Source organism: Mobula hypostoma, chromosome 3 (assembly GCF_963921235.1).
Source record: "Mobula hypostoma chromosome 3, sMobHyp1.1, whole genome shotgun sequence".
In the NCBI taxonomy this organism is placed as follows: domain Eukaryota; kingdom Metazoa; phylum Chordata; class Chondrichthyes; order Myliobatiformes; family Myliobatidae; genus Mobula; species Mobula hypostoma.
In genome coordinates, this window is record NC_086099.1 from 172,339,391 (window position 1) to 172,361,435 (window position 22,045).

Sequence of the window (22,045 nt, forward strand, 5' to 3'; positions counted from 1 at the left end):
GGCAGAGAACCGCTTTAACACTTGAAAAAAAGTTGGAATTTATAAACAGCGCGGCATCAGCTGAAGATAACACAGCTCCGGGACGCTACTGCCAGGAACAGAATCTTGCCCTTAACGTTCTTTTGTCGCTTGACAATGCGCCAGCCCATCCTAAACATTTGGACAGCATTCATCCTAACATAACAGGGCCGAGATGGCCTGTTTCCATGCTGTAATTGTTATATGGTTATATGGTTATAACAGTGCACGTCCTGCCGCCTAACACAACATCGCTGATTCAACCACTCGACCAAGGTGTGATCCACATTCAAGGTGTACGTATTTTTTTTTACGGCGAAATATCTCTCAGATGCTGCAAGCAACAGACGATTTTGAAAATCCCGGGAATTTACCAATGGTGAGGGAATGGCGGAAGTCGGAACACTTGGCACAAATGGCGATGGACATGGACCCAAGTTTAGAACAGAGTCAGCATTTCAGTCGTTCCCTGCCGTCAACCTTTCTTCCCTACGAGCAAATTTATGCTGAAAAACAAAATGCTGCCAAGCAAACAATCCTCACCACTTTCTTCAGATCGGTGTCATTTCCTCCTGCTGGCAGTTCTAAGAGTTCTGTAAGTCTTCCTTCAACCTTTGCTGTGCTTGATATGATCCTGATGACCACAACCATCCACCTTAACCATGTAAAGCTGCCCGACAACCACAACAACCACCATCTCCTGGAGCAAACACATCTGCCACTGTTGGTGAGTACTGTAAACCCTGGTATGTTAACTTTCTATGATTACATTGAATATTACCTTAAATTGATGAAATATAATACAAATGTCTTGTGGTAATTCTTTTGTGTTGTATTGGTATGAAAATGTGAATAAATTACAGATAAAACATATTTAGGAAGCCCTCTGGAACACATCCCTATTTTCTCCAATTAAATAATTATTCACATTATGCGATTTCACATTATGCGTCAACTTCGAGGAACGTATCCCCCGCATATAACAAGGATAGGGTGTATTGCTAATCTTCAGTTTACAGCTCTACACCATTAGTTTCTGTTATAGTAGTAACAAATTACAGGTTTGAAATTATTTAATTCAGATGAAACACTGCAGACATTGTGGGCCAAAGGGCCTGTTCCAGAGTTGTGCTTTCTATGTCTGAAACGCCTGATCTCAAACACTGTTGTAAAACGTTAAATTCTTTAAAAAACTAGACTATGCAAGTATCCTTTTCTTCTTAATGTTCCTCATATGTAACAAAATCTTTGAAAGCAGACTAATCTGTGGTCGAGTCTAAGGCTACGTCCACACTACGCCAGATAATTTTGAAAACGCCGGTTTCGAGTAAAAACGACAGGCGTCCACACTAAGCGTTTTTCAAAATATCTCTGTCCACATTAGACGGATATTTGGGTGAATCTCCTCCTACTGGGCATGCGCAGGATACACAGAAAACAAGCGAAGAGGAAACAGTATACTTGGTGCGCGTTTGTCCAGTTACAGAGTGAAAAAACTTAAAAGGAATTGCTGTTGGCTCTCGCGCAGGAGGACAAATACTGGAGTGTATGGAGGCAACCGACAGGGAGTTCACGGACAGTATGACCCGGCTGACGACGAACATTGAAAAACTGATAAACTCTGTTGCGTTAATGAAGCACTTTGTTAAATGTATAAAACATGTCTTCATCCGTGTTATCTTGTATTTCCATACAATGTTACATTTAGGCTGTTACACATCTATTGTCAGAGAAGTACTTGCATAAATAGGTGAATCACCTTCATACAAGCAAGGACAGAAAACAGGGCAGAGTGAGTATACTTATTTATTCAGTAAGCTATGGGTCAAAGTATTTGGTGACTACATTTCTAACTCCTCTGGCTTCAGTCTCGTTGCCGTCTGTTCTGAAATTGCTAGGTTATATGGGGGGTTGCGGTCAAGAAAACAATGAAATGCCGTAGTCACCAAATACTTTGACCCATAGCTTACTGAATAAATAAGTATACTCACTCTGCCCTGTTTTCTGTCCTTGCTTGTATGAAGGTGATTCACCGTATGGCTATCTGTTCCGGCACGTCATGACAGCGTTTTTAAATAGTCAAAAAAGCTCACTTTACAATTTAAATCTCATGCCATTCACACCGACTGCGTGTTATATCAGCCATACGGCAGTGCTTGTGCAGTACCAAGCAGAAGCAGAAAAAGCATTGTTGTTGTGGTGGTGTCATGACAGCGTTTTTAAATATCTCCGTTTACCCCATACACACTACAACGGATATCAGGCGTTTTCAGATTTATTCACTCAGGAGACCGTTTCTGAAAATCTCCGTTTTCGGGGGATGAAAACGCCGTTTTAGTGTGGACGGAGGGTCAAAACAAAGAGAGAAAGCTTCGTTTTCAAAATTATCCGGCATAGTGTGGACGTAGCCTAAAATGCTATATAGCCATTGAAATGGTATATATTTTGATGTATATACAATTAGACCATCAGCAACCAGTTTGCACACAAGTAACATAATCAAGGATGTGATCATAACCACATAATCTGTTTAGGTGTTGTTGATGAAGGATTCCATAGTTCTTTGATACCATAGAACCATAGAACACTACAGCTCCGAAAACAGGCCATTCGGCCCTTCTAGTCTGTGCCGAAATATTATTCTGCTAGTCCCATTGACCTGCATTCAGTCCACAACCCTCCAGACCTCTCCCATCCATGTACCTATTCAATTTATTCTTATAACTTAAGAGTGAGCCCGTATTTACCATGTCAGATGGCAGCTCGTTCCACACTCCCACCACTCTGAGTGAAGAAGTTCCCCCTAAACCTTTCACCTTTCACCCTAAAGCCATGTCTTCTCATATTTATCTCTCCTAATCTAAGTGGAAAGAGCCTATTCATTTACTCTGTCTGGTCCTGAAAAACATTGTCTTGTTTTTACTGTGTACTGTACTAGCAGTTATGGTCAAAATGACAATAAAAAGTGACTTAACTATACCACTCATAATTTTGTAAACCTCCATCAAATCTCCCCTCATTCTTCTACGCTCCAAGGAACAAAGTCCTAACCTGTTCAATCTTTCCCTGTAACTCAACTCCTGAAGACCCGGCAACATCCTAGTAAATCTTCTCTGCACTCTTTCAATCTTACTGATATCCTTCCTATAGTTAGGTGACCAGAACTGTACACAATACTCCAAATTTGGCCTCAACAATGTCTTATACAACCTCCCCATAACATCCCAACTCCTATACTCAATACTTTGATTTATGAATGCCAGGATGCCAAAAGCCTTCTTTACAACCCTATCTACCTGTGATGCCACTTTCAGGGAATTATATATCTGAATCCCCAGATCTCTTTGTTCCTCTGCACTCCTCAATGCCCTACCATTTACTGTGTATGTCCTACCTTGATTTGTCCTTCCAAAATGCAACACCTCACACTTGTCTGCATTAAATTTCATCTTCCATTTTCTGGCCCATTTTTCCAGTTGGTCCAGATCCCTCTGCAAGCTTTGAAAGCCTTCCTCGCTGTCCACAACGCCTCCAATCTCAGTGTCGTCAGCAAACTTGCTGATCCAATTTACATTATTATCTAGATCATTGATATAGATAACAAACAACAATGGTCCCAGCACAGGTCCTTGAGGCACAGGCCCTTGAGTCACAGGCCTCCAGCCTGAGAAGCAATCATCCACTACCACTCTCTGTCTTCTCCAACACAGCCAATTTTGAATCCAGTTTACAAACTCTCCATGGATACCTAGTGTCTGAACCTTCTGAACTAACTTCCCATGTGGGACCTTGTCAAAGGCCTTACTAAAGTCCATGTAGACAACATCGACAGCCTTTCCTTCATCTACTTTCCTGGTAACCTCCTCGAAAAACTCTACAAGATTCATTAAACACGATCTACCACGCACAAAGCTATGCTGACTATCCTTAATCAGTGAGCCTTTTTTAAACAACGGAACAACATGAGCTACTGTTGGGGGGGGATGACGTACCTGGGACTAGCTGCAGTAGCCGGATCTCTGGCACTGAGTCTGACTCTGCAGTGCAAAAGGGAGGGGGGAAAAAAGAGGAGAGCGGTAGTGATAGGGGACTCGATAGTTAGAGGTGCAGATATAGGAGGTTCTGTGGTCGTGACAGAGAATCCAGGATGGTTTGTTGCCTCCCAGGTGCCAGGGTCAAGGATGTCTCTGATTGATTGCATGACATTCTGAAGTGGGAGGGTGACCAGCCAGATGTCGTGGTGCACATAGGCACCAATGACATAGCAAGGAAGAGTGAAGAGGTCCTGGACAGTGAGTATAGAGAGCTTGGTAGGAAGTTGAAAAGCAGGACCTCAAGGGTGGTAATCTCAGGATTGCTACCTGTGCTAGGTGCCAGTGAGGGTAGGAATAGGATGCTCTGGAGGAGGAACAAGTGGCTGAGGAACTGGTGTAGGGGGCAGGGTTTCAGATTTCAGGATCATTGGGACCTCTTCTGGGGCAGGTGGGACCTGTACAAGAGAGACAGGTTACACTTGAACCACAGGGGGACCAATATCCTTTCAGGGAGGTTTGTTGGTGCTATTGGGGAGGCTTTAAACTAGATTTGCAGGGGGATGGGAACCAGAGTGCCAGAGCTGACAGTGTGGCTGGGGTGAAAATAAATGATGTTGAAAGTTTAAGCAAATCCGCTGATAGAAAGGTTGTGAGTGGTGGTAAAAATCTCCTGAGGTGTATATATTTCAATGCTAGGAGTATTGCGGGGAAGGCGGATGAGTTGAGGGCGTGGATTGACACGTGGAATTATGATGTTGTAGCAATTAGTGAAACTTGGCTACAGGAGGGGCAGGACTGGCAGCTTAATATTCCAGGGTTCCGATGTTTCAGATGTGATCGAGGCAGAGGAATGAAAGGTGGGGGAGTAGCATTGCTTGTTAGGGAAAATATTACAGCAGTGCTCAGGCAGGACAGATTAGAGGGCTTGTCTACTGAGTCCTTATGGGTGGAGCTGAGAAACAGGAAAGGTATGGCCACATTAGTGGGATTGTATTACAGACCACCCAATAGTCAACGAGACTTGGAAGAGCAAATCTGCAGAGAGATAGCAGACAACTGCAGGAAACAGAAAGTTGTGGTGGTAGGGGATTTTAATTTTCCATACATTGATTGGGACTCCCGTACTGTTAGGGGTCTAGATGGTTTAGAGTTCGTAAAATGTGTTCAGGAAAGTTTTCTAAATCAGTATATAGAGGGACCAACTAGAGGGGATGCAATATTGGATCTCCTGTTAGGAAACGAATTAGGACAAGTGACGGAAGTCTGTGTAGGGGAGCACTTTGGTTCCAGTGATCATAACGCCATTAGTTTCAATTTGATCATGGACAAGGATAGATCTGGTCCTAGGGTTGAGGTTCTGAACTGGAAGAAGGCCAAATTTGAAGAAATGAGAAAGGATCTAAAAAGCGTGGATTGGGACAGGTTGTTCTCTGGCAAAGATGTGATTGGTAGGTAGGAAGCCTTCAAAGGGGAAATTTTGAGAGTGCAGAGTTTGTATGTTCCTGTCAGGATTAAAGGCAAATTGAATAGGAATAAGGAACATACATCAAAGTTGCTGGTGAACGCAGCAGGCCAAGCAGCATCTGTAGGAAGAGGTGCAGTCGACGTTTCAGGCCGAGACCCTTCGTCAGGACTAACTGAAGGAAGAGTGAGTAAGGGATTTGAAAGTTGGAGGGGGAGGGGGAGATCCAAAATGATAGGAGAAGACAGGAGGGGGAGGGATAAAGCCGAGAGCTGGACAGGTGATAGGCAAAAGGGGATACGAGAGGATCATGGGATAGGAGGTCCGGGAAGAAAGACAAGCGGGGTGGGGGGGGGGACTCAGAGGATGGGCAAGAGGTATATTCAGAGGGACAGAGGGAGAAAAAGGAGAGTGAGAGAAAGAGTGTGTGCATAAAAATAAGTAACAGATGGGGTACGAGGGGGAGGTGGGGCCTTAGCGGAAGTTACAGAAGTCGATGTTCATGCCATCAGGTTGGAGGCTACCCAGATGGAATATAAGGTGTTGTTCCTCCAACCTGAGTGTGGCTTCATCTTTAACCTTGGTTCTCAAGGGATATTGCAACTCTGATAAAGAAGAAGAGGGAGTTGTATGAAATGTATAGGAAACAGGGGCTAAATCAGGTGCTTGAGGAGTATAAGAAGTGCAAGAATATACTTAAGAAAGAAATCAGGAGGGCAAAAAGAAGACATGAGGTTGCCTTGGCAGTCAAAGTGAAGGATAATCCAAAGAGTTTTACAAGTATATTAAGAGCAAAAGGATTGTAAGGGATAAAATTGGTCCTCTTGAAGATCAGAGTGGTCGGCTTTGTGCGGAACCAAAGGAAATGGGGGAGATCTTAAATAGGTTTTTTGCGTCTGTATTTACTAAGGAAGCTGGCATGAAATCTATGGAATTGAGGGAATCAAGTAGTGAGACCATGGCAACTGTACAGATTGAAAAGGAGGAGGTGCTTGCTGTCTTGAGGAAAATTAAAGTGGATAAATCCCCGGGACCTGACAGGGTGTTCCCTCGGACCTTGAAGGAGACTAGTGTTGAAATTGCGGAGGCCCTGGCAGAAATATTTAAAATGTCGCTGTTTATGGGTGAAGTGCCGGAGGATTGGAGAGTGGCTCATGTTGTTCCGCTGTTTAAAAAAGGATCGAAAAGTAATCCGGGAAATTATAGGCCGGTGAGTTTAACGTCAGTAGTAGGTAAGTTATTGGAGGGAGTACTAAGAGACAGAATCTACAAGCATTTGGATAGACAGGGGCTTATTAGGGAGAGTCAACATGGCTTTGTGCGTGGTAGGTCATGTTTGACCAATCTGTTGGAGTATTTCGAGGAAGTTACCAGGAAAGTGGATGAAGGGAAGGCAGTGGATATCGTCTACATGGACTTCAGTAAGGCCCTTAACAAGGTCCCGCATGGGAGGTTAGTTAGGAAAATTCAGTCACTAGGTATACATGGAGAGGTGGTAAATTGGATTGGACATTGGCTTGATGGAAGAAGCCAGAGAGTGGTGGTAGAAAATTGCTTCTCTGAGTGGAGGCCTGTGACTAGTGGTGGGCCACAGGGATCAGTGCTGGGTCCATTGTTATTTGTCATCTATATCAATGATCTGGATGATAATGTGGTAAATTGGATCAGCAAGTTTGCTGATGATACAAAGATTGGAGGTGTAGTAGACAGTGAGGAAGGTTTTCAGAGCCTGCAGAGGGACTTGGACCAGCTGGAAAAATGGGCTGAAAAATGGCAGATGGAGATTAATACTGACAAGTGTGAGGTATTGCACTTTGGAAGGACAAACCAACGTAGAACATACAGGGTTAAAGGTAAGGCACTGAGGAGTGCAGTGGAACAGAGGGATCTGGGAATACAGATACAAAATTCCCTAAAAGTGTCGTCACAGGTAGATAGGGTCGTAAAGAGAGCTTTTGGTACATTGGCCTTTATTAATCGTAGTATTGAGTATAAGAGCTGGAATGTTATGATGAGGTTGTATAAGGCATTGGTGAGGCCGAATCTGGAGTACTGTGTTCAGTTTTGCTCACCAAATTACAGGAAGGATATAAATAAGGTTGAAAGAGTGCAGAGAAGGTTTACAAGGATGTTGCCGGGACTTGAGAAACTCAGTTACAGAGAAAGGTTGAATAGGTTAGGACTTTATTCCCTGGAGCGTAGAAGAATGAGGGGAGATTTGATAGAGGTATATTAAATTATGATGGGTATAGATAGAGTGAATGCAAGCAGGCTTTTTCCACTGAGGCAAGGGGGGAAAAAAACCAGAGGACATGGGTTAAGGGTGAGGGGGGAAAAGTTCAAAGGGAACATTAGGGGGGGCTTCTTCACACAGAGAGTGGTGGGAGTATGGAATGAGCTGCCAGACGAGGTGGTAAATGCGGGTTCTTTTTTAACATTTAAGAATAAATTGGACAGATACATGGATGGGAGGTGTATGGAGGGATATGGTCCGTGTGCAGGTCAGTGGGACTAGGCAGAAAATGGTTCGGCACAGCCAAGAAGGGCCAAAGGGCCTGTTTCTGTGCTGTAGTTTCTATGGTTCTACCCTCCAATCCTCTGGCATCCGTGACTAAGGACATTTTAAATATTTCTGCCAGGGCCCCTGCAATTTCTACACTAGTCTCTCTCAAGGTCCAAGGAAATATCATGTCAGGCCCAGGGGATTTATCTACCTTTATTCGTTGTAAGGCAGCAAGCACCTCCTCCTCTTTAATCTCTATATGTTCCATGACACTACTGCTTGTTTTCCTTCCTTCCATATACACTATGCCAGTTTCCTGAGTAAATACTGATGCAAAAAAACTGTTTAAGATCTCCCCCATCTTGTGAGGCTCCACACATAGAGGACCACTTTGATCTTCTAGGGGACCGATTTTGTCCCTTACCTATCCTTTTACTCTTAATATACTTGTAGAAACCCTTCGGGTTTACCTTCACATTATCTACCAAAGCAACCTCATGTCTTCTTTTTGCCTTCCTGATTTCCTTCTTTAGTATTTTCTTACATTTTCTATACTCTTCAAGTACCTCATTTGTTCCTTGTTGCCTGTACCTGCTATACACCTCTCTCTTTTTCTTAACCAGATCGCCAATATCCCTTGAAAACCAAGGTTCCCTATGCCTGTTAACTTTGCCTTTAATCCTGGCAAGAACATGCAAACTCTAACTCTCAAAATTTCGCCTTTGAATGCCTTCTACATACTGAACACATGCTTGCCAGAAAACAACTTATCCCAATCCACTCTTCCTGGATCCTTTCTCATTTCCTCAAAATTGGCCCTTCTCCAATTTAGAACCTTAACTCGAGGACCAGACCTATCCTTATCCACAATTAACTTGAAACTAATGACATTATGGTCACTGGACCCAAAATGTTCACCTACACGTACTTCTGCCACCTGACCTGTCTGGTTCCCTAATAGGAGATCAAGTATTGCATCCTCTCTCGTTGGTTCCTCTATATATTGATTTAGAAAACTTTCCTGAACACATTTGACAAACTCCAGACCATCTAACCCTTTCACAATGTGGGAGTCCCAGTCAATATGTGGGAAGTTAAAATCCCCTGCTATTACAACTTTCTGTTTCTTACATCGGTCTGCTATCTCTCTACAGTTTTGCTCTTCCAATTCTCTTTATTGGGCAGTCTATAATACAACCCTATTAGTGTGGTCACACCTTTCCCGTTCCTCAGCTCCACCCATATGGCCTCTGTAGACAAGCCCTCCAGGCTGTTCTGTCTATGCACAGCTGTAATATTCTCCCTGACCAGTAAAACCACTCCTCCCCCTTTCATTCCTCCCCCTCTGTCACATCTGAAACAACGGAACCCCGGAACATTAAGCTGCCAGTCCTGCCCCTCCTGCAACCAAGTCTCACTAATAGCAATAATGCTGTAATTCCACGTGTCAATCCATGCCCTAAGCTCATCTGCCTTACCTACAATACTCCTTGCATTGAAATAGATGCACCTGAGAACATTTCTATCACGTACAAACCTTTGATTACTGTCTATACATGCAGTCCTCGCATGACCTTTATCCTCCTCCACCTCACTATCTGCTCTAACACTCTGGTTCCCCTCCCCTTGCAAATCTGGTTTAAACCCCCGCCGCCAGAGCAGCGCTAGCAAACCTTCCCACAAGGATGTTAGTCCCCCTCCAGTTCAGGTGCAAACTGTCCCATTGGAACAGGTCCCACCTTTTCTGGAACAAAGCCCAATTGTCTAGAAACATGAAGCCCTCCCTTCTGCACCATCTCTTTAGCCACGTATTTAGCTGCATTATCTTCCTATTTCTAGCCTCACTAGCACGTGGCACACATAGCAATCCTGAGATTGCAACCCTGGAGGTCCTGTCCTTCAACTTTGCACCTAACTCCCTAAATTCTCTTTGCAGGACCTCCTCCTCCTTCCTATCCACGTCATTGGTCCCTACGTGGACCACAACATCTGGCTGCTCACCCTCCCTCCTGAGAATACAGAGAACTCGATCCGAGATATCACGGACCCTGGCACCAGGGAGGCAACAGACCTGTGCAATCTTTTAATACTAAGGTAAGAGATGGACCTATGGTTAATTTCTCAATCAAAAGACAACATCTAATAGGAAAGAACTTTCAGTATTTCACTGGATTTAATGCTTTGCTTTTTACAAAGCTAAATTTAAGCACATAACCTGATGACTAATGGAAAATCACTAGAAACGGAGCCACAACTTTTGATGAATTGTAAAACATTACATTATAACAGAACATTTGTTAACTGGATAGAAACCAAAGGTATTTATTTAAAATCGAGTTAAAACATGCAGCAAAGCAAAGATGGTTGAAGGATAGAGATTTGCACCAAGAGAGATACCTGCAGAGAGTCCTGGTTCTCAGAATGACTGACAGGGGTATAGTCATGAAGCGAAGAGCTGTGCAGAATACTCATAGATGCTGAACTCACCATGGAAGTACCATGTCGCCTACTGTTGCCTTCTTGGGTATCTAGAATAAAGCATCAAAATGAATGAATTTGCTGCAATAATGTTGGTTTTAAATGAGCAACACACGCAAAATGCTGGAGGAACTCAGTGGGCCAAACAGCATCTATGGAAAAAAGTACAGTCGAAGTTTCGGGACAAAATGTCGACTGTACTTTTTTCTATAGACGCTGCCTAGCCTTCTGAGTTCCTCCAGCATTTTGTGTGTGTTGCTTGGATTTCCAGCATCTGCAGATTTTCTCTTCTTTTTGGTTTTAAATGAAGAGGTTGTATATTACAAAGTCATAATGACATTTATATATATTGTCAAAAGAGTTATCAAAGTGATTGCTTAGATAACAAAATAACTGAATACTTTTCTTGGTTAAAACATAAACGGTTAAGAATTGCACACCATGTCCAGTAGATTAGGAATAGGGCAGCCAGTGCTTTAAATGTGAATTCATGGTCATGACTTTCAACTATTTATGCAAAACAATTAAATTCACCTCAAAATTGGTCTCAATAGGACACCCAAGAATGGGATACTGTATTTAATAAATTAAAACAAGCAAGTGTTGAAAATTCAAAAAAAAATTAAAGACCCTCTTTACTATTATTAGCATTACCAAAATTGAATAGAATCTCATATTTCAAACAATGTTATAACATTCTCACAGGCAAGCTTGCACAGGTGCTCATAATCTCAGTTTTCAAGTTCAATCATACACACTAATACAGGCAAATGAAACATTGTTCCTCCGGGGCCAAGCTACAATACACAGTACCAACAGTCACACAAGCACATATAATTATGATAGCAAAAAACATACAGTTTCAAAAAAAAAAAGAAAATAATAATGTAGCCCAAGTGGCATGGCCTGTTGGTTGATGGTTCATGAATGTAGCCCTGGAATTACGTTTTTGCAAGAACAAGCCTGCAGTAGATCCTCATCTTGTGCAAATGCAACCACAGATGAATGCGTGAATGCAATCCAGATCGTTTTCCATCAAGCGAACACTGGAGGGCAGCACTGAAGGGAGGAGCCAGCCCCCAACACAGCACAGAACCCAGTGGCACACAACCAGCTCTGGTATTTCCTTGCCAGGTGCCTGCAACAGGTGGCTCTGAGGCATGAGGGCCTGGTCCATGCAAAAACTGCAGCCATGCAGCTTCCCTGCTGTGGGTCTCCTCAATGGACCAGTGACTTGCAGTTATCCACATTACCAACATCCAACAGGGTCTTGCGATCACAACAAAAACATCTAAGACAATCACCCACACCCTTAATTGGACCATGCACAAGTCCTCATTGAGGGGGTCAACGGTGCAAAGAGTGTGCAGTTTCAAGTTACTTGGCATCAACATCTCAGAGGATCTAAAATCCAGTCATTACCTGTGAGGAGTTAGCACAATTCTGTCGCTTTTTAAACTATAATCAGTCCAACTGCACAGAAATTATATTATTCAGGGGCAATTCCAAGAGGAATATAGAGTTTGTCACAAGAGATGAAAATCTAGAATTTTTTTCTAAGATTTATAATTTAAGATACTGCCTTAAAAATCTTTGCATTCTAGAATCCATCCTTTGTACACAACTACCAAATTTCAGATAGCAATTTCAAATCATTTTGCAATTGCTGTTGCAATTACACGAAGTTATGTGGAATAGAGATTGATGCAGGGTGCTGTTTTAAATTTATCTATTCGTGTTAAGGTTTTATTCTGTGGTTTTACAGCAAGCAACTTCTGACACAAGTAGCTTTAGATTTACAACTTTGGTCTAAAAGTGCACTACTGGTATGCAAAATGGCAACTTCAGAAACATTTGGGCCAGTTAAATTTGCATCGTCCTAAATCCACTGGTAGCCTTAGAATGAAAGAGAATTGTCACTGAAATTAGAAAGTAAGTGCCTGGTAATACTTGAAATGTATTATTTATATTTCCCTTACTTTCTATTCTAAATATGTCAGAGATTTATCAAGAAATCAGTCAAGACTAGTCAAGTTAATTGGGAACTTCACTGTCAGTGAAATTTGTAACCCCATTGTTTCTGTCCAGACCAGAGCTAGGTTCCAATTCAACACATCACTTCTAGTGTAGCACCACAGTTACTTCAATGTGAACTTCGAAAATGACTGTGCTATTGAATTATATAAAAAATATGACATTCAAAGTTTAGTAGGCTCCATGTATAAAAATCAACCAGGAAATTTTTGCTCGCATTTACAGTGTTACCTATTGTATTATCACTGGGATCTTCAGGATCTGGTGTGTTACTCCGAAGGCTATGCATATCTCGCCGTCGCCTGTGCCGTCTTCTGTACTGAAATTCAGCATATTCCTAAATACAGCCAGCAACAGAAAGATTGCATTAGTAGTAGAACAGCTTTGCTTTTTTTTTAATACAACAGTCGTGTCTATTGTTCTGTCCACCTTAAAAATACCACTTCATTGCACTTCACAAGTCTATAGAGAGAAATTTTAATGTTTCAATCTGCCAATTATATAGCACTGTTTCTCAAATTTTGCTTGTTTTTAAATAAATTCAAATAAAACACAAAAGACAAAATAACTAATTTCAAATCATGATCAAACCATATCTTCATGTTCTGGTTCAAACATTTTACCCAAACTCCAAATGTGCTTTGTCTTCAGATTATAGACCTGACTTAGTGTACAAAACTAGAAATTGGCTAAGATCTGAACTATCTGATTACTCACAAAAGCAAATATTCTACGCTTTTATAAAGAAGTGTTTCATATCAGTGGGGAATAATATAACTCTTAATGGGCGCCATACTATTCCTGAGAGATTATACTCATTCCGAATGTGTTAGACTGGGTGATTTGAAATCGCAACACTACTCCTGTAATCAATTAGCACAATAAATACCATGAACCTTTGACCTTCAAGTATTTATGGTACTCCATAAATTATGCTTTAATATTAGAAAAATTACAGTTTAGTATGTCAATTAGTCATACGCACTAGTTTTAGTCAGGTATAGGTAACTAGAATGGATGGGTATATTTACTTAATATCAGGTTCATTTTGCTGTTTTGTTGATGTTTGGAATTCATATGAATTTACCTAACAAAACAAACCATAAAGCGATTTCTAGGCATTACGGAGCAGTTTCAAGAAGTGCGTTGATTTCAGAGTAATTTATGAGAATACCAACTCCCAAAATACAGTGAAATCAACTGTGCCTCATTTCCATGGTGAAGTATGCTTTTATCCATTTAATAAATAATTGGTAAGAAGCAAAAAATAAAAGAATATGATTTAAAAATTCAGTTATTGTCTTGTTATTTCAATAGAGTGATCAAAAGGATTGAAATGCATGTGTGTATACCATGCAAAAATGAGCAATGACATTACACCCGGCTTCCAATACACTCAGACCCCGCTTAAGGCCGAGGATGCATGCCTTGGAGGTGGAGCGCAATGTAAACCAGCACTATGCAGGGTCATTATAACATTACGTAAATGGACATGTGTGCCTGAAAAAAAATCAAACCCAAGATATATGACATATTATTTAATGTATACACAGTAATTTGAGGAATAACAAACACGCAAATAGGCCTAACCTGTACATCAGTGGAGCAGCAGCGGAGGGAAGTGGGTGGTGGTTACATCTTAGAGGAGGGACCAGGCTGTGGGTCCTCCTCTAACTTTGGCTTCTTCTTCAAGTAGATGCTGAGATTTGACTGCCTTTTCTTAAGTTTCCTCTCACGAAGCAGTTCTTGTTAGCAGGAAATCACGTCAGGAACACTTCTCTTTGCCTTATTGCCTCCCTCCTGGTCAGGGTCATTATTGATGATCTGGTCTATGATTTGTGTGATCGTGCTGATGCTACTGCTGAGGAATTTTGTGGTGAGGTTTCTTGCTGGTGCTTCCTCATCTCCATCCGTGTCCTCAGATTCACTCAGGATGTGTTGCTCTGCCAGTTCTCAAAGCTCTTTGTTATTAAGGCTCTTGCTGTCTGCACTAGCTGCTTCACCAGAGTTATGTATGCTATGGAGGTTACTGCGCTGTTTAAATCTATCAAACCAACTTCTGCGGGCTGTGAATATTACCGACGCATCTTCTTCTTCTTAGAACATAGAAATCTACAACACATTACTGGCCCTTCAGTCCACAATGTTGTGCCAACCATGTAACCTGCTCTAGAAATTGCCTAGAATTTCCCTTGCGCATAGCCCTCTATTTTTCTAAGCTCCATGTACCTATACAAGAGTCTTTTAAAAGACCCTATTTTACCTGCCTCTACCACCTTCGCTGTTAGTGCATTCCATGCTCCCACCACTCTCTGTGTGATAAACTTACCTCTGAATCTCCCTTATAGCTACTTCCAAGCACCTTAAAACTATGCCCCCTCATGTTAGCCATTTCAACCCTGGGTAAACACCTCTGGCTATCCACACTATCAATGCCTCTCATCATTTTATACACCTCTCATCCTCAGTCACTCCAAGGAGAAAAGGCCAAATTCATTCAACCTCTTCTCATAAGGCATGCAATCCAATCCAGACCACATCCTTGTAAATCTCCTCTGCACTCTCTCTATAGTGTCCACATTCTTCCCGCAGTGAGGTGACCAGAACTGAACACAGGACTCCAAGTGGGGTCTACAGTCTTATATTGCTTTAACATTACCTCAGAGCCCTTGAACTCAATCCCACAGTTGATGAAGGTCAACACACCATACGCCTTCTTAACAACACTGTCAACCTGTGCAGCAGCTTTGAGTGCCCCATGGGCATGAACCCCAAGGTCTCGCTGATCCTCCACACTGCCAGGAGTCTTACCATTAATATTACATTCTGTCTTCAAGTTTGACCTACTGAAACGAACTACTTCACACTTATCTGGGTTGAAGTCCATTTGCCACTTTTCAGCCCAGTTCTGCATCCTATCGATGTTGCGCTGTAACCTCTGACAACCCTCCAGACTATCCACAACACCCTCAACTTTTGTGTCATCAGCAAACTTACTAACCCGCCTTTCTACTTCCTCACCCAGGTCATTTTATAAAAATCACAAAGAGGAGGGGTCCCAGAACAGATCCCTGTAGAACACCACCTTCCATGCAGAATATGAACCATCTACAACCACCCTTTACCTTCTGTAGGAAAGCCAATTCTTGATCCACAATGCAAGGTCTCCTTGGATCCCATGCTTCATTATTTTCTGAATGAGCCTTGCATGGGGAACCTTATCAAATGCCTTGCTGAATTTGATTGAAGATGCTTCTTGCGTTTTCCATTATCAGCTGGCTTCGGGGCATGTTTCGTTGTTTGGTCATCCACCCATATATTTAGTCTATTTTCCATTTTTTCAAGCAAATAGTTCCTTGAATGAGTCACCTTCGTTGATGACAATTTTGAGGTTGCCGTTGCAGAAGCTTTTACCTTGTCTGCATTAGTTTTATAATCGTCGATGTAGTCAAGTTCAAAGGTATCAACATCAACCTGATGCTCACCAGCTTCCAAAAGCCATATCACTTGCAGTTTCTCATCCATGCTAATACTTTTCCTAGACATCTTAGATGTACTACCCTCACTGGAAGTTGCAGGCTGTTTTCCAGACATTATGGGTGAAAGAAGTGGAATAAATTGCCGAGCAAGAACGTTCACACGTGTGGAGGAGGCAGAGTGTGAACTAATAAGTGATAGGCTGTGTGTGGCTCAGAGCATATATAAAGCGCTTTCATTGGCTGATTAAATGTTTACTGTAATGGCAGCTGCTCTTGAGAAGTTTTAAGTGTTCTGTAGAATGGATTTTTGTCATTTTTAAGATTTAAAATTTCAATAAAGAATTGAATGACCTCATAGTAACGAATCAGTGCTCTGCAAGGTCTGAGTGTACTCATGTACGCTCGGTGGCCACTTTATCAGGTACACCCATACACCTGCTCATTAATGCAAATATCTAATCGTTTAATCATGTGCCAGCAGCGCAATGCACAAAAGCATGCAGACATGGTCAAGAGGTTCAGTTGTTGTTCAGACCAAACATCACAAATTGAAAGAAAATGTTTCAAAAGTTCTAATGAACAAATGAAATGGCAACAGGATTAAGTAATAAAATGAAAACTGAACAGCCGTAACAGAATGGTGCAATATTCTCACTGACTGCTAACAGTTTACACTTGATTAGACACCAGCTTCAAGAACTGATAAACACTCAGCAAGTAACATTCGTAAAATCAAATTCTTAACAGGAGTGCCAAAAAAAAACCCCAAGTGACTCTGCTTTTCATTGATGGTTAAGTAAATATAGGATTGCATAGAAAGGCTTCTGCATCCAATGTTTCAAACTTGGGCATTTTGGTTTACTAACCTATTGTAACATTGCTTGCACACCTTGTAAGTTTCATATAAGTAAGTCCATATTCAATGCACAACCAGGAATTGCTCCTGTGAAAAGTCTACAATCCCAAATATATAATTGGAGGATCAGAAAAAGTTTCTGTAAGTTTAATCTGAATGAATCTAGAATAACTAATGTTAACTGATTGTGGTTTAGATGGCACTTATCAACAATTGTGGTAGTCTCCTGCAGTCGCAACATGTTGACAGTCAATGACTGGAACAGAAGAATTTAAAGGAGCTGTCCTGCACAATAATTGCAGCCTAAACAGGCTTTTAAATGCAAATTATTAAAACCCTTACCTGCAGGCCTTCTATGTCCCGTCCTCCATACCTGCAGGCCGTATTGCATAAAGAAATAAAAAGTAAAAAAATTATTTTAAGAATAGCACAGCCATTAAAGGTTGGCACCTGGTCAATGTGGTCTTCCAGGGTTGGGCACAGAGATAGACAGATGTAATTAACCACTGTGTCTGCCTCCATACCAGGTCCTGTTACAGAAATTAAGCCAGGCTGCAGGAGTGGAAGTAGCAGTTGAAAATCCTGGTACAGACGGAAGTGTTCTTTTGAATTAAAGCAAAACAAAATTCTACATTTTCAGATTAAGGATTGTCAGCAGAATTATTGGCACCATTTACTATCATCACCTATTCAGGATAGCTCCTTTAAATAAGGTCCTCCTAGAAACTGCACTGAAGGGCTATATCATATAACTGCAAACAGGGTATACCTACCTCAGGTGATGCAAAACCTAAATATTCCCAATCCCAGGTTCCACCAGCAAAACTGTAACAAACAAGTCAAAATTCTGTCAATATGATAGTGATCATTACTTAATGTTAACTGATTTATGTGGGCAGCCAATAGCAGTAGTGTTCTAACTAAAATACCAATAACTGCAATTTGTTTAAGGTAAACAAGTAAATTATTCTATTTATGAACAAACATACTATTTAAAGGACATTTTAGGGCGAATATTTTTTCAATATTGCAGTTATTTTAAAATTTCATCCCAAGATTTACCCACTGAGTTCAATCTGTAGTTTATGTTTGATATTTTGACCTTAAATTCAATAATTTCAAAGTTTGCTCCTCACTTAAAAACTAAGGGGCTGTGGTAGGTGTTTTTTTCCCTTTTCTCTCAAACATATTTTTACAAGTGCTTTCTGCTAATGTTCTGTATTAATAGCACAAACATTTACCCACATTCAAATCGGTGAAATGGATAGTAAAAAAAATATTGACTTGCATTCTGAAAACAATGCTGTTTGGAAATTTTCAATGGATAGGAACATTGGATAGTGCACTAGTTCGAAATCCTCAAGACAAGAGTTTGGGATAAAACAGATTTAACATTTTAAATTTAATACATGGGTAATAACATCACTAAATAGTTGCCAAAATCTATAAGTGAGGAAGGGTGTTTTAGCAAAGGAAATATAAAAGTGAGGCAGGGTGTTTTAGCAAAGGAAATATAAAAGTGAGGAAGGGTGTTTTAGTAAAGGAAATATAAAAGTGAGGAAGGGTGTTTTAGTAAAGGAAATATAAAAGTGAGGAAGGATGTTTTAGTAAAGGAAATAAATTAAATAGCTTAATTCCAAATAGTTTGATTTTTAAATTTTTAATTCAATTTAATCAGATTTTTCTTTAAAGAAATGGAAATAACTAAAGGTTACGCATCACTGAAGTAGTACCTGCGTCTTTGTACTTCAGGAGAGTCTGCAGGGGCAACTCCACGAGCCACAGAAGCCAGAAATTCTTGTCTTTTCTGTTGAACAAGACATGCTGCTCGGATGATTTTATGACGAGGAGTACGGAGGTAAGGTCGGTTAACTTTCTGAGCTAGGTCCTCTGTTACCATCTCTAAGTCTGTCTGTTTGAATAAAGGGCATTTAAATTGCATCACTGTGTACGATTATCCAAGTGCAACTCTTTAATACATGTTCCTTAGTTCAAAATAGTTTCTTTGTTTCTATACTTCCAGATTTCACTTGGATATGAGGAATTTATTAACCAATCTGCAACCCATGATCTAATATTATGCTCATGGAACACGGAGCTTAAAAAAATAGAGGGTTATGCGATAGGGATACTCTCGGCAGTTTCTAGTGTAGGTTACATGGTCAGCACAACACTGTGGGCTGAATGGCCTGTAATGAACTGTAGATATCTACGTTCAAGATCATGTGCTCTGGATTTGTTTAATAATCTTGTTTAATAGCAATAAGCTACCATATTGTTGGTCTTCTGTAGGTACATATTGGTAGCGAAGACACAGGTAGGAAAAGGAAGGAGGTCCTAAAGGGGGAATATTGGGAGCCAAGTAGGAAGCTGTAAAGCAGGTCCTCAAGGGTGAAGTCTCTGGATTGCTGCCTGTGCCACGTGCTAGTGAGGGCAAAAATAGGGTCATTTGACAGGTGAATGTGTGGCTGAAGAATTGGTGTTCAGGGCAGTGTTTCAGATTTGCAGACTATTGGGATCTCTTCTGGGGAACCTTTCTGGGGAAGGTATGATCTGTACAAAAGGGATAGGTTACACTTGAACTTGAGCAGGACCAATATCCATGCAGCCAGGTTTGCTAGAGCTGTTAAGAGTTTAATCTAGTTTGGCGGGGTGATGGGAACTAGAGTGATAGGTCATAGGATGGAGCAATTGGTATAAAGGTAGACATAGTGTGTAGAGAGACTGAGGAAGGATAGACATCAGAAAGGGAATAATTGCATTTAGTTGGATGGGTTGAAATATATGGGAAGTATCAGGAACAATGGAAAACTTTTGAGCATGGGTCAGGATATGGACCTATGACATTGTGGCCACTATACAGACTTGACTTGCACAATGGCAGGAATGGCTGCTGTGTCCTGAAGTTTAGGTGTTTAAAAAGGACCAGGGAGGGAAGTAAAAAGTGGGGGGAATGGCATTGCTAATCAGGGTTTATATCTCATCTGCATAAACGGAGGACAATGTGGAGAGATCAACTACCGAATCTCTGTAAATAAAAGTCAAAAAACAGGAAGAAAGCAATCGCTCTGTTGGGAGTATTTCCCCCTTCCCATAGCAACAGACACACTGAGGTTCAGATCAGCAGGCAGACTTTGAAAAGGTGCAAAAATAACAGGGTGGTTAGACCAATTCCAAACTTAATTTTACTTCTCTGTAATGTAGATTGAGAGGAACGGAGTCGTCGACACTAAGGTTTTCTTTCCTCTCTTTTTTTACGATGTTACAAAACAGCCCAGGTCTTTTTTTTTAGTTTAGTTGATTAATTCTGTATAGATTAGTTTTTTTTCGGGGGGGGGGATTGCCTTTTTCATGATTTTTTAAAGATATTTTTCTTTGTTTTATATTATTCATTTGTATCCTATATGATTGGGAGTTTTATCATTTAAGTGTTATCTGGCTTTATAATCATTCATGTTAATCATAACAATGTATTCCCAATAACTTTGTACTACTATTATGTTATGTTTATATTTTTATGAAACTCATAAAAAGATTGAAAAAGAGACAAAAATAACAGGGTGTTTTCATGGGTGACTTCAACTTCCCTAATATCGATTGGCACCTCCTTAGTGCAAATTTGTTTAGGTGTGTGCAGGAAGGATTCCTGACACAATATGTAGGTACAGGAAGTATGGATCAGACTTGGAAGTTATAAGGTAGCCAAGAAGCTTAAGAATGGAGAGCTAGTGGGGGACATGAGAAGGCCTTGGCGAGCAAGATTAAGGAAAACCCAAAGCATTCTACATGTAGGTGAAGAACTGTAGTATGACTGAAGTGAAGGTGGAACTAACTGATCAAGGATAAGAGAGGAAACAAGTACCTGGAGTCAGAGGAGTTACAGAAGGTCCTTGAAGAATACTTTGCTTCAGTATTTACCTGTGGTAGGGACCTTGACAAATGTGAAGTCAGCATAAAACAGACTGATATGCCGGTACATGTTGACATTAAGAAAGAGGATGGTGGGAATTTTTGAAACCCATTAGGATAGATAAGTCCCTGGGCTGGATTGTATATACCCAAGGTTACTATGGGAGCGAGGGAAGCAATGATCTTTGTGCTCTTACTAGCCACAGGAGTAGAACATAGAACTGTTCAGCACAGTACTGTCCACTTGGCCCACGATGTTGTGCCGGCCCTTTAATGTATTCTAAGATCAATCTAATCTTTCCCTTCTACAGAGCCCTCCATTTTTCTTTCATTCATTAGTGTTGACTTCATTAGCTGGGGATTGTGTACAAGAGCAGTGAGGTAATGTTGCAGCCAAATTGATTCTATTTTAATTTCCTGAGTTAATAGCCTTTCTTGCTATTGCTATATCCCAGTTTTTAGTACCAGAACCATCAGTTTTACCCATTTCCTCTGAAAGATGAGACCGGGCATATCTGATTTCTAAGTGTTTATTAGATTGTGGTAATAAGGTATTATAAAGCTAACTGAATGCTAAAAACTAATGATCTCCTAAATCTATTCTCTTGAGAATTGCTGAAGCTTATCAATATATATATAAAAAAAGACTGCAATTATTTTTTTTATTGCAAACTACTGTTGGGTTTCAATCCTACGTTTAAAAAAAAAGCCAGCATCAACTTCAAAGTTCAGAAGTAAATATATTATCAAAGTACGTATATGTCCCATTTTCTTGCAGGCATTCACAGTAGAACAAAGAAATATAATAGAACCAATGAAAATCTACACAAAATCTGAGAAGCAACCAATGTACAAAAGACAAACTGTGCAAATATATAAAAAAAAACAAGTCAATAAAGAATACTGAGAACATGGGAACTTGGATTGAAGAACACAAGTGGGACCTAAATACCTTAGGATACATATCCATCAAAGAGAAAGGCAGGTGGACAGAGTGGTCGGGGTGGCTATTTTAGTAAAACATGAAAACAAATCCTTAGCAAGAAGTGACACAAGATTAGAAGATGCAGAATCCTGTGGGTAGAGTTAAGAAACTGCAAGGTTAAAAAGACCCTGACGGGTGTCACGTACAAGCCCCCAAATCGTAGCCAGGATGTGCGATACAAACTACAAATGGAAAGAAAGAATGAAACAGTGGTCATGGGGATCTTCAATAAGCAGAAGGTCTGGGAAAATCAGGCTGGCACTAGATCCTGAAAAGAGATTTGTAGA

At 40.9% G+C, this 22,045-nt stretch overlaps 1 protein-coding gene across 5 annotated transcripts in view; it reads right to left on the reverse strand.

The window, feature by feature from the left end:
• The window catches only part of ankib1a (ankyrin repeat and IBR domain containing 1a), a 129,212-nt gene that overhangs the window by 7,428 nt on the left and 99,739 nt on the right, over positions 1–22,045 (reverse strand). For 3 of the 5 annotated variants that reach the window (XM_063044105.1, XM_063044106.1, XM_063044107.1), the window contains 4 exons: positions 18,598–18,776; positions 17,638–17,689; positions 12,761–12,866; positions 10,415–10,545 (listed from right to left, as the gene is read on the reverse strand). In XM_063044105.1, coding sequence (XP_062900175.1) covers positions 10,415–10,545; positions 12,761–12,866; positions 17,638–17,689; positions 18,598–18,776 — 468 coding nt within the window. Of the gene's footprint in view, positions 1–10,414; positions 10,546–12,760; positions 12,867–17,206; positions 17,238–17,637; positions 17,690–18,597; positions 18,777–22,045 lie in introns of all 5 variants that reach the window. The other 2 variants (XM_063044108.1, XM_063044109.1) reach the window with 2 other exon arrangements.